The sequence below is a fragment of the Struthio camelus genome, chromosome 12 (assembly GCF_040807025.1).
Source record: "Struthio camelus isolate bStrCam1 chromosome 12, bStrCam1.hap1, whole genome shotgun sequence".
Classification (NCBI taxonomy): domain Eukaryota; kingdom Metazoa; phylum Chordata; class Aves; order Struthioniformes; family Struthionidae; genus Struthio; species Struthio camelus.
Window position 1 is genome coordinate 1,347,994 of NC_090953.1, and position 12,634 is coordinate 1,360,627.

The 12,634-nt window shown below is 51.5% G+C and overlaps 1 protein-coding gene across 2 annotated transcripts in view; it reads right to left on the reverse strand.

Moving 5' to 3' along the window:
- The window catches only part of ADAMTS7 (ADAM metallopeptidase with thrombospondin type 1 motif 7), a 106,743-nt gene extending 97,599 nt beyond the window's left edge, over positions 1–9,144 (reverse strand). For both annotated transcript variants that reach the window (XM_068958066.1, XM_068958065.1), the window contains exons 1-3: positions 9,020–9,144; positions 6,272–6,627; positions 1,230–1,428 (exon numbers count right to left, since the gene is read on the reverse strand). In XM_068958066.1, the coding sequence (XP_068814167.1) occupies positions 1,230–1,428; positions 6,272–6,627; positions 9,020–9,104 (640 nt within the window). In that variant the 5' untranslated portion in view covers positions 9,105–9,144. The remainder of the gene's footprint in view (positions 1–1,229; positions 1,429–6,271; positions 6,628–9,019) is intronic.
- Positions 9,145–12,634: the final 3,490 nt, after the last annotated feature.

Below are 12,634 nucleotides of genomic sequence, written 5' to 3' on the forward strand. Positions count from 1 at the left end.
GTTCAGTTCACGGGAGTCAAGATTTTACTCTGAAAGCCTCATCTCCTGGCAGGTCACGACTAATGTTTGCAAGGAAATGAAAACAAATACTCAGTCTCCCCATCAAAGAAGGCTTGCAACAGGGCCAGGAGGAAAACACAAGAGCGAGAGGCCTGAGGTCCAGCATGCAGTGAAGTGGAGTCATATATGCAAGAAACATAAGCAAATGCAGAAAAACTAGCAGGAGAAAAAAAGCCTGGGCTCTGAAATAACTTCTGTGACTTGTGCAATCCAGTCATGAATGCTGCAAAATCGCTGGTTGGTGCTAAGCAAACAAATTTTCCTCACTAGCCATTTGAAACAGTGCTCAGCCTTCCCACAATAAAAATGCTTGCGGAAATACTTGTGGGCATACACTTCTGGAAATTGGTTGTCTCACAGTGAGGAGCTTCAGGCTGTTCAGATATACATCTACCAGAGGGATCCACAGTGCTGCTGATCACTGTCATGCCAGCACACCTTCCAAATAAAATATCACTGCTTAGCAGGACTCCATAAAATTCATGGTTTCCCCACTCAAAGCTTATGGTTCAATTATGCCTTTTAGTGGTTTGAGGGTTTTCCTTCTACCAGCCTACATGGCAAATGGGATCTTCAGCATAGTGACTTGCAAAACTCAAACTAAGTGCAGTGTCATTCATGGACAAAAGTTGCATACTGGAAGCTTAACATGAGAGATGAATGCTGGGCTTTAAGACTAACATGTCTGCTGAGGGAACTTAGGGGACTTAGCACCTCATAGGATTGGTGCATCTTCATATAAGTATCTGAAGGGAGGGTGTCAAGAGGATGGGGCCAGACTCTTCTCAGCGGTGCCCAGCAACAGGACAAGAGGCAACAGGCACAAACTGAAACACAGGAAGTTCTGTCTGAACATGAGGAAAAACTTCTTGACCGTGAGGGTGACTGAGCATTGGAACAGGTTGCCCAGAGAGGTGGTGGAGTCTCCTTCCCTGGAGATATTCAAAAGCCATCTGGACACAAGCCTGGGTAACGTGCTCTAGGTGACCCTGCTCGGGCAGGGGGGTTGGACTAGACGTTCTCCAGAGGTCCCGTCCAACCTCAACCTTTCTGTGATTCCGTGATTTATCTTTTTACGGTATAATTCAAACTTACAGAACTAAAATGATGAATTCTGGGACCCAGCTGCTACAGGCTCATTACAAAACGCAAGAAAAAGAAGAAAATACCTTGAACTCCACAAGTTTTCCATGCAGCTGGCTCCTTTCTGTCTTGCACTCCCCTGGTTTCCATCACCAGTCCCCCTCTGTCGGGCTCTGGAGCATGGCGTTTATATATCCTGTGGGGCTGAGCTGTGCCATCCTCGCGAAAATTTGCAGCTAGTGGTTCAATGAAATAATCTTCATTCACGAGCCGAAACACACCTTTCTAGCAGACAGAGAAAGAGTTGTAACCATGAAGCCATCTGTACCAAACAGACTCACAATGATAAAATCAGGAATGGGATAGGTTGGCAAAACTTCCCAGAAAAAAAATGTTTTCACTGATGTTTTGAGCTCTGAACTCCCAGAGAAAGGAGAACAATCCAGCACGGACTAAAGTTTAAGAAAGCAAAAAGCTAGAGAGATCCCAATCACAAACTGCAGACGTGTGATGAACTGGAAGGATGTCTGACACCGAGGAGTTCAGGGACTGTGAGGAGGAGTTGAGATAGAGAAATGCCTTCTCCAGAGAAACAGAACCAGAACATATCACAAATACGCAATCACGCACGGTTTTTTCTCCTCTGTGCTAAAGTCACCTCTCTTTGACCTTAATGAAGAAGTTCTGGAGCGTCCAGGGAGTCATTCCAAAGTACTAGCTTTGACCACAGCGCAGTACCAGTCTTTTGAGTAACTGTTGTACAAACGGAAGCATTTTCATAAGGATATCCTCCTAAGATGAAGTCAGTTGCTTCTTGCCTTTTGCACTATCTAAGCAACACCATTTTGAACCACAGAGTTACAGACTTCCTATGGTCAAACCTCAGAAAACCTCTAGGGAAGAGGAAGAGGAATCTGTAGGAGCACTTGATTATGGCAGGAACTCAAATCAAGGAAAATGAGTACTAGGACAAGGAGCATCGTCCCTCAATGCAACAAAGAGAGGATGTGTTATTGGCATCTTTCCTTTAGCAGGAAATGAAATCTTAAAACTTTCTTTGGTTAATTATGAGCTCCCTGACCCCTGGCTCAGCTGCAACACTTTGTTATGGAGTCACCCAGGACTCCAGAGCCTCCAAACTGTATCTCAGATACAAACAGCTATTTGAAAATGCTTGCATTCGCCTGATGGGAAGTTCTTTGAAAGGGCAGCTTCATCCCAAGGACAGAGAGTTTCTGAGCTGGAGTCTGCAGGTTTATTGCAAGCAGACAGTTACTCAGTTATGAGAGAATGCTGTCATTAGCAATGTTTCTAAAGTGCATTATGTGCCATAATACAACTCTGTTCTTTATATAGAGTCAGTTGATTCAGAGCAGCCTTACCCCTGTCTGGCTGCCTGGAGCAGGCTGAGGCATCCTATGCTTACTCAAGTTTGGCTTTGTCTATTATCTTTGAGAGGCCACAGTGCATCACAGGGAGATTCTGGGCTGTGTAGAGAATGCAGTAGCACTCAGTGGGATTTGCAGTCAGTGAGGAGGTGTATTTCGCGCTGTATAAAACACACTTGATGAACCTTTTTGCATCTTTATGTCATAGTCCATTTTAGTAAACTGTACTAATGCCTGTAACTCCTGCCTTTCTTACCCTCACTCACAATAGTCTATAACAAGAGTAATAACAAACTTCAGAGAAGATGAAATTACACTGAAAAACTAGTGCAAGAGAGAGCAGAATCCAGCTCTTAAGACTATATTTTATTTTAAAATCATTGACAGGAAGAGTTCAAAGTCTTATAACTATGTTCTAAGAAACTCCAAGCCTGGTCATAAAAACAGAGATGTCAAAAGGCAGGCCAAGGGTGTGAAACAAGGTGTAATTACTCCATGTTGCACTGGTGATAAGTACTAGAGCAGGTGCTGTACAAAACGATGATAATAGAGGAACTGGGCTCTAGAAGCGCGCTAGTGTGATGAACTCCAACACCTGAAGTGGTCATAAGCAGGAATTTCGGGACAGACCATCTTTGCATTACGAGTTAACATTGCAAAATGCTTTCAATAAAGCAACATCGGGCTTGAAACACAAGGTATTACCATCATGTATAAATGTAATATATTTATGTACCCTACAGCTCTATGCTTTCACAAGACAGTAATGTGTTCTTTGTTTACACCCTGTAATACCTGGCATGATTCCAAGTGGTATGTGATTAATTCACTGTAATGAAGCAATACCTCAGGGATACATATCACTTTCCATAATAATTATGCAAGACAGATAGTATGTTTTTGGTACAGTTTACACTAGGTTAGTATGTGTCCGATAAAAAGTCACTGCTACTTTAAGACTGAGGAGAGAAGCCTTAAAGCAACTTACAGCTGAGGTTCACTTCCCATTCACAGTTTATGGACTGCAGGCCAGTGGGTCACTGGACCATCTCACACCCCTCTTGGGATGCTAGGCTAATGCCTTTTGTAAGCAAACAATTTCTTCTGCTTCTTTACAAATAATACTAATCCCTAGCATTTACATTATATTGTTCCTTTTTAATATACCTTACGAACATTAACTACGTAATTCTCCAAACACTACCATAAAAAGGGCTGAGCCGGGAGACATACTATGTGAATGACAAATTATGTATTAAGTAATTTCTTTGTTTGTTCTACTGCTTGTGGTTACTTTATAAAGAGATATTTAATTCTGTTAATTAGTTCCTAGAATATACTTTAAAATGACCTGTGTGAACATACTTCAGCCTACTCACTACTCATAGTTTATTTTTGCCTGACTCACACTATAAGATTGGTTTTCTAAGTCACATGGTAGCATTTCAGCTCCTTAGCAGGATGAGGCCACGCAAACATTTCCAGAACCATCATATATTATGAGGGGGTGTCCATGTGCAGATGCACATTCATTGGAACATTCATGACACTTTCTATTTCTGTGTACATTACAGCAATCAATATTTCTCTCATGCAAACATTCACAAAAATGTGAATCAAAAGGTCATGGGTTCCTCCCAGATGCATTAGTCTATTTTTTATCTGAATGAATGGGCCTGGCTATTTTCTGCAGCATGCATCCCCCTGAAGATGTGAGTTATTACAGTCTCAGCTTGTTAGATGGGGAAACTGCCCAAAGCCGTGGAGGAAGTCAATGCAAAAACAGTGTCAGAGCTTGGACCGTGGTTCCCAACTCTAGGCTAAGCTGCTTGTCTCTTCTCAAGCTCTGCTCCCATTCCTTGGCAGGCTTCCTCCAGTCCCCAAAGCCCTTGCTGGCAGAAATCTAAGCGGCAGAACTAAGGGCAAAAATGCAAATGAAAAAACCTGACCCAACTGGTCAATCAGCTATAAAGTACAGGGAGCTGCTGAACACCCTCGAATGCTGTTACATGTGGTAGGAAAAGAGCAACCTCAACATCTTTCAGGATGTGCTCAGCATTTTGCATGATCTTCTCCATGCTACACTGACAGAGCAAACTCTCCCTGACCCCTGCCTTGACCACTGGACACACTGAATGTCCCTCCTGTGCTTGTTCCATTTGTGCCAACTTCTTTTTGAATTTGAAATCCTAGATCAGACCTAGCACAGTGGAACTGCCAAGGGTGTGTGACCTTGGCCCCTATCCTCTTAGTCCCTCCACCTCATCATCAGTCACAGGGGGTGAAGCTCTGATACTCTTCTTGTAGCTTCATTGTTTCTGGTCATAAAAAGGCAACAGCAATGCTCACCCACTGCGCATCTGCGCACAACAGTCTATGCACTTGCTGAAATTCAGCAGCGCAGTTTGGCTTTTCCAGACAAAGAGCAATGATTTGTGTGGCCTATGCAGATCTCCGAATTAGCCTGGTAGAACATGGTGTTTTTTAAATCAATGTACAGACACATACTGTGTTTCTTTAAATACAGGAAGCTTAAAATACAAACACAGCCCCACAAATGAATTGAAGCCACCTGCGGCAGGCCAGTAGATGCAATGATTTGATGAATCTCACACGTGTGCACACACAACCTCTGCCCTGGAGAGCCAGGGCTGGAAATTACCATCTCTCCAAATCCACAGATCCTGGGCACGAGAACTGCTGACGATCCTTCCCTCTGCAGCAGTACCAGGCCCTATACCCAGTGCACGTCCTGGCTCTGCGACTGGGGCGAGCCTCTGCAAAGCAGAACTTCCCATACGTCCCACTGCTTCCTGCAAACCAACCAAGTTCTCGTTATCCCATTGCATCTGCTTGGGAGCGGGGAGGTTCGCATATCATGTGACTTACCAAGTTGTACGATGACGTTTTTGCAAATGTCTAAGTGATTTTAAACTCCAGGAGGACTTGGTACCTGTACTAGCTAGATGCAAGCAAATGCAGATATGCATATTTATGCTAAAAGCAAAATTTTGCCTTGCTGAGTATCTGTAACAACAGTCTCACTTGGGAAGGTGCCTTTGCCTTTCAGCAAAACTTACATTTTTAAATGTCAAGATCACATCGAAGATATGACTTTGCTCCTAAATCACTTGGGTATGCTTTAATCACTAACTTTTTGTTGGCTAATCTTAACAGATGCCAGTAGCTGAGAACCTATTCTAACAGGTAAAGGAAGCACTGGCTCAATGTATATTTTTCCTGTGTGACCACGATAAAATATACTTTTCCCTTTATACCCAAATCCAGTTTGTCACCATCACAGATTTGCACTTTTTACTGCTATCGATAATTTATATTGCAACATGGCAGTTTCACAAAATAGTGTTCACAAAATACAAAGAAGTTTCATTATACTTAAACTGCTTTATCATAAATATCTTCAGCCTTTGAACACCTTGTTTTCAGATGTGTCTCCCATAATCCTACAAGATGTATTACAGGATGGAAGAGGTATGAGAATTGCTTTCTTCAGGAATTTGGACAGAAACACAAGTAAACACAGTGCCAAACAGAATTCCCAAACCACTGGGATCTATGGGAAATTACTGTTAACTCATCCAAGGCAGCATCAAACCTACTAGATGAAATGCTGACTCTGCTGCTGCCAATGAAAGTTTTGCCATTGCTTTCAACAAAAAATAAAAAGATTTCACAGAACTTCTACTATTTTGTTATTACTTAAAAATCACAATACTTACCAGTCCATCACATGTGCTGAGTGCTGCCAGACCACCTTTCAACGTTCGGCTCTGAACCTCCCCAATCATATGGCAAGAGTTGTAACTGTGAGACCGGATCTTGGCGTTAGCGATTCCCCCGTACCGTCGCTCGCTAACAAACCCAGGTGCAAGGAGATTGTTATTAAGGCTTAAGTTGAATTTCAGGGGCTGTCCTTTGTAATGCAGTTTATAAAAGGCAAGAAAATCGTTCCTGGAGGAAAGAGACCTTTTATGAATTGCTCGGTGAGACAAATCATAGGACAGGAACGATCCACTCTCGTCAACCTTGATCGGATAAACGATGTCATTGCTGGAATACTGCAGGAGAACAGGCTCTGTGAAGAAAGGATTTCCACGATTAGTTTTAGAGTTAATAATCTTTATTTTCAAAGCCCTTCAGCTAGGTGCTGATCTCCCAAAGAAACTCAGTGGAGTTAGGTGCCTAAATAAGTAGCTATCACACCACTGCTGGAGCTGGTACCTTATGTCTACTGCCTCTACCAATTCCCAGGACCTGGAAACAGTAAGTGCAGAATTCATTTTGCCCCACTAAAATGGCCCAAGCCCAAGTCAGTTTGCCTGTTTTAGACACCTGCCTCAGGAACTGCAGGGCAGAAGTACCTCTTCCCTTCTGCTAGCTGGCACCCGCCTATGGACACACAGACTCCAGGGCGGAGGCTGTGCCACAGCAATTTAGAGCTGGAGTCAAAGGACAGCAGATGGGGAACTCGGACAAGCTGAATTACATCTGCACCCACAGTCAGGCCGACTACAACAGTGCCAGGGCACCCCAGCCGCACCCTGACTCTTAGGGTGTTGTTTCAAGGCAGTTTTGGTCAATCTAATCCAAGTGACCATGCTCTCCCATCTCCCTCTCCGGCAATACATTCCCACTTCTTCCCACCAGCTAGCACTGTGCTCAGAGACTTTGGTGAGCTGCCTCTGGTAGCTGATCTCACCCGAAAGTGGTTGTGGTTTTTGTAGCTAGCTGTGGGGTCACTTCCCAGTCAGATTAGGTCCCTGGCTAATGGAAGGGAAGTCCCTGCGTCTGTGTCCTAGGACAGGTAGGGAATGGGCAGGAGGGTACAGCAGGGTGGAGAGGAGGGCAGGGACACCACGGGCACGGGGCATGCGGGGTGCCTGGCTGGGCTCTCCTGCCCTTGGGTGTCTGCTGTGGGGCCGTGTGGAACCCTGGCTGGGCTCTCCTGCCCCTGGGGGCGTCCGGAGCAGGAGCAGGGGTTGGGATTCTCCCTGAGAGTGGGAGCAAGAGGAGGGAAGGGAGAGAGGAGTGTAAGAAAGGGGACCATGCAGCTCCGCTGCCCAGAGGACAGTGGGCTGACAAGGGGCCACTCTACCACAACCAGGGCTGTCCGCAATTCCCATGCACACCTTCCCGCTGTTTAATTACAGCTGCTGGCAAAAAATAAACCCCACTTGGGAAATGATGTTTGGAAGCCGTATAGCCAGGCTCTGGCAGTAAAGCACCTCTGCGGACACAGCTTCAGGAAGCCTCCTGCACTGGCTGCAGCAGCGCTTCCTGGGGGCACATACTGCACAGCCCGGGACAGCCAGGTCGGGTGGGCTGCAGAGGTGCGGAGACCCTGGGGCCACTCCCGGCTTCACTTTTGCACCTTGGGGCAGCACCACGCGCAGCTCCCCATCTCCCAGAGCAGCACCACACACAGCTCCACATCCCCAGGGCAGCACCGCGCACAGCTCCGCACTCCCCCAGAGCAGCACCGCACACAGCTCCACGTCCCCGGGGCAGCATCGCGCACAGCTTTGCATCCCCAGGGCAGCATTGCGCACAGCTCCACGCTCCCCGGGGCAGCATCACGCACAGCTCCGCACTCCCCGGGGCAGCATCGCGCACAGCTCTGCGTCCCCGGGGCAGCACCGCACACAGCTCCGCACTCCCCAGGGCAGCATCGCGCACAGCTCCACGCTCCCCGGGGCAGCATCACGCACAGCTCCGCGCTCCCCAGGGCAGCATCGCGCACAGCTCCGCACTCCCCGGGGCAGCATCGCGCACAGCTCTGCGTCCCCGGGGCAGCACCGCACACAGCTCCGCACTCCCCAGGGCAGCACCGCACACAGCTCCGCACTCCCCAGGGCAGCATCGCGCACAGCTCTGCGTCCCCAGGGCAGCATCACGCACAGCTCCGCACCCTCCAGAGCAGCACCGCACACAGCTCTGCGTCCCCGGGCAGCACCGCACACAGCTCCGCACTCCCCAGGGCAGCATCGCGCACAGCTCCGCGTCCCCGGGGCAGCACCGCACACAGCTCCGCACTCCCCAGGGCAGCATCGCGCACAGCTCCGCGTCCCCGGGCAGCACTGCACACGGCTCCGCACTCCCCCAGAGCAGCATCGCACGCAGCTCGCCATCTCCCAGAGCAGTGCCGCACGCAGCTCCGCACTCCCCAGGCAGCATCACGCACAGCTCCGTGTTCCCCAGAGCAGCACCGTGTGCAGCTCTGCATCCCCGGGGCAGCACCGCACACAGCTCCGCACCCCCCAGAGCAGCATCGTGTGCAGCTCTGCATCCCCGGGGCAGCATCGCACACAGCTCCACGCTCCCAGGGCAGCACTGAACACAGCTCCGCGTCCCCGGGGCAGCACCGCACACAGCTCCGCACTCCCCGGGGCAGCACCGCGCACAGCTCCGCGCTCCCCGGGGCAGCACCGCCTGCATCCCCGCGCGCCCGTCCGCGCCCCGCCACGCACCTGGCTGCACGGGCCGGTGGCTCCGCTGCGCGGCCGCCAGCGCCAGCGCGGCGGTGAGGAGCAGGACGCTGCCCGGGGCAGACATCGGTGCGGGCGCCGTCAGCTCGCCGGGCGGCGGGGCATGCCGGCGGCGCGGCTGCGGGGCCGGGGCCGGGCGGGCTGGGCTCCGCGGTGCGGAGGGCGCGGGCCGGGCAGGGTGCGCCTGCCGCCCGCGGGGCCGCCAGCCGCGCCGTGTGCCGCGGGGCCGCCCCGCTCCGCGCCCCGCCGCCGCCGCCGCTGCCCCGGCCCGGCCCGGCCCCGCGCGGCCCCAGGGCGCCCCCCCGCGGCCCCGCCTCGCTGCGCGCCCGGAGCCTCGGCGCCGCCGCCGCAGCCCTGCGCCTTCCCGGGGAGCCCGTGGCCTCCTCCCGCCCGGGCCGGCCCGGCCCGGGCTCGGCCCTGCGCCCCCCGCGGCCTGGACTGCGCCCCCCGGCCCGGCCGTCACGGCTCGCCTGGGTCAGGGTCCCCCTCAGGCACAGGGTCACCCGCGGGTCCGGGCCCCCCCGTGTCCAGGGCCCCCCGTGTCCGGTCCCCCCAGTGTCAGTGTCCCCCCAGGTCCGGGTCCCCCCTGTTCCAGGTCCCCCCCAGGTTCCGGGTCCCCCCCCCAGTCCAGGTCCCCACAGGATCTGGGTCCCCCCCAGGAGCTGGCTCACCTCAGGATCCGGGTTCTGCCCAGATCCAGGTCCCCCCGCAGTTTTGGGTCCCCCCCCCCAGGTCAGGATCCCCTCAGGATCCGGGTCCCCCCCGGTCCAAGTCCCCCCCAGGTCCAGGTCCCCCCCACTCCAGGTCCCCCTCATCTCAGGGTCTCCCCAGGATCCGGGTCCCCCTCTGGTCTGGGTCCTCCCTGGATCCTGTTCCCCCCCAGGTCCAGGTCCCCCTGGTCTAGGTCCCTCCCAAGTCAGGGTGTCCCCCCCCCAGGTCAGGGTCCCCCCACAGTTCTAGGACCCCCTGGGCCCGGGCCCCCCTTGGGTCCAGGCCCCACTGGGTCCAGCCCTGCCCCTGGGTCCGGGTGCTCCCTGCGTCTGGGTCCCCTCAGGTGCCCTCCGGTTCCCTTCAGGTCCAGCCCTGTTCCTGGGTCCCCCTCAGGCCCAGATGTCCCTAAGTCCCCCCAGTCCAGGTCCCCCTCGGGTCCAGGCGCTGGGTCTGGGCCCTCATCCCTGCACCAGCCACCTCTGCGGCGGGGCAGAAATCCCCATCTGAGGCCGGGCCTGGAGTCCACCCCGGTGGCACCGCAGTGACACCATGGCAGGATAAATCACGAGGAGCTGACAGGGTGCACGGAAACCTCAGCTACCTCGGCTGTGGTGACCCGCAGCGCCTCTTCCCAGCCAGGCGTCCTTCGGGCGCGCAAGGGACGGTGGCCAGAGCCACGGTGTGCCAGCTGCGGGCCCCTGGGGTTTCCGCCAGAGCCGGAGGAGACCCAGCCACCACCCAGGCATGGGCAGAGCTCTCACTCTGGCATTTCGGGAGGAGATTCTAGGGCCTTGCGCCCGTCCGAAAGCAGAGAATTTATGCAACGTGCCACAGAGACAGGAGCAGGCTGCCACTGCCAAAGCCTTTCCTCCCTACACCTTGATCCTGTCAGCAGCCGAACTTACGTGGGCGCTGCGCTAGGTGATGTTCGTTCCTCAAATCTCATCAAATGCAGATGTAGCATAAGCTGGAGGGAAGTAACAGAGCTCTCTGCCTGCTCCTCGTGCTGTGTTTAGCAATCCAGGTCTTTGTGCGGTGTAAAGCAGCAAAACCTCTGCAGTGAGCATCAGCGCTTGGAGGAAAGCCTGTTAGCTTGCTAGAAAGCATCTCTCCGTGCTTCCCGCCTGCTAACTGCACGGCTACAGCTCGTCCACGGGACTGCTGCCTCTCACCCCCATCTCACGGCAGTTCTGCAAAATATCAATGAAAAACATGTCACTTCTTCGATGCTTTACTTAGGATGTCATTTTCCCAGCTAAAAATACCTAAGGTATAAAGTCTGAGGCTTTCCCCTCTTATGTAGTTTTTTTCTTTTCTGGATAAAATGAATGGGAAATATAAAACTTGGATAATTTGGTTCCATTTAAATAACTCCTTGGCAGGGCATTTGGACTGCAGGAAATTAGAGTCCTTTCCTCATTAAATACATCTGATTGTTGTTAATGGCATACGCTATTTGTAGCATTTCCTCTGCCTGTTCCTTCTGCACTTCAGGAACTCACCACCTAGTCCTATCTATTTAAGCCAGAAGAGTAAAATGTTTAAAGAATAACAAAACCGAGTGTTTAGTTTCAGATAAGTGCATTCTGAAAGACTGCCTGTGAGTGAGGTTTAATAGGTTTATGAAAATAGAGTTGTTCCATCTTCCTTATGTGGCGCTCTGACGTTTTTTCAATGAAGTAGTTCTTAAAAGCGCAGGCAACTCCGAGCGCAACTCAGCCATAATACATCCCAAAATATATTTTTGCATGGGGCGAAACGCAGGTAAGAATATTTTACACAGTCTGGGCCTGCTGGAGGCTGTCCCACTGCTGCGCTCTTGTGATTTCCTGTAGTGATCTGGGCACACAGAGCCCAGGGGAGTGGATGCGCCATTATTTTAACGTCCATCTGACTCACCATTCCCAAGATCAGGCATTTTGTGTCTTCTGCAAGCACTAGAGAGGAAAAAGATCGATTCTGAAAGCATGCTGTCATTTAAATACAATTGCTCTTGAATGGCTCTGAATGCTTTCCAACAAGGCACACAGTCCTACCCCGCGACTGGCGTACCACGTGCTGCGGTGTTTGCAGTAGTTTAGCCAAAGAGAAACGGCAAGTCAGGCCACTTTTGCCTTTTACTTGGCAAATATCTTCCAAGGAGGGGCACTGAAACACAGCAGTTACATCCGCACATTGGAAAGGATATGTGTATTTAGATGAGGAACCAACACATTTCTGGGAAGCAAAATAAAGTAATGCGCAAACAGCTGAGCCATTCCCAGTCTTTATGGGGATTTCTGAAGCGCCTCTGACCCGCCGCGCACCCGCAGGCCAAGGCAGGGTGGGACTGCACAGCCTCACACCAGTGAGAAGCTGTTCTTCTTTAGCCACGAGGCAATGTGCTGAGGTGTTGTGAACAAAGTGGTATGGTGCAGAGCTGGGGCTGATAAAATCACAGTCGGAGACCATTCGACAGCTCTCCTCCTCCCCCTGAAATTACTGTAGCGACTTCGTTAGCTTGGCTTCTACTCAGGGCACGTTTCCACCCAGCAGCTGACGCAGCTCCGCCGAGCCAGAACCCGGTGCTGGAAAGCCTCAAGCCGGGCCTGGGAACACCGAGCCATTCCCGTCCCCCTCCACGCTGGACTTCTTGTTTTTCAGGAATAACATCTTGAAATCGGCGTGGACGTGCTCTGTTTCAGCGAGTGTGCCGCCTCGTGGAAAACGCAAGAATCACAATCCGTTCATTGGACACTGGAGAGCGCAGCACGGCTACACCAGGTATCTATTTATACAGGGATTAACTAACATGGTTCTCGTGTGTTCATAACCCCTGCATGCTAAAGTGAATAAAGGAAGCTCCCTGTAGAAACGCAGAATATTTTTTTGCTTATCTCTTGAAAA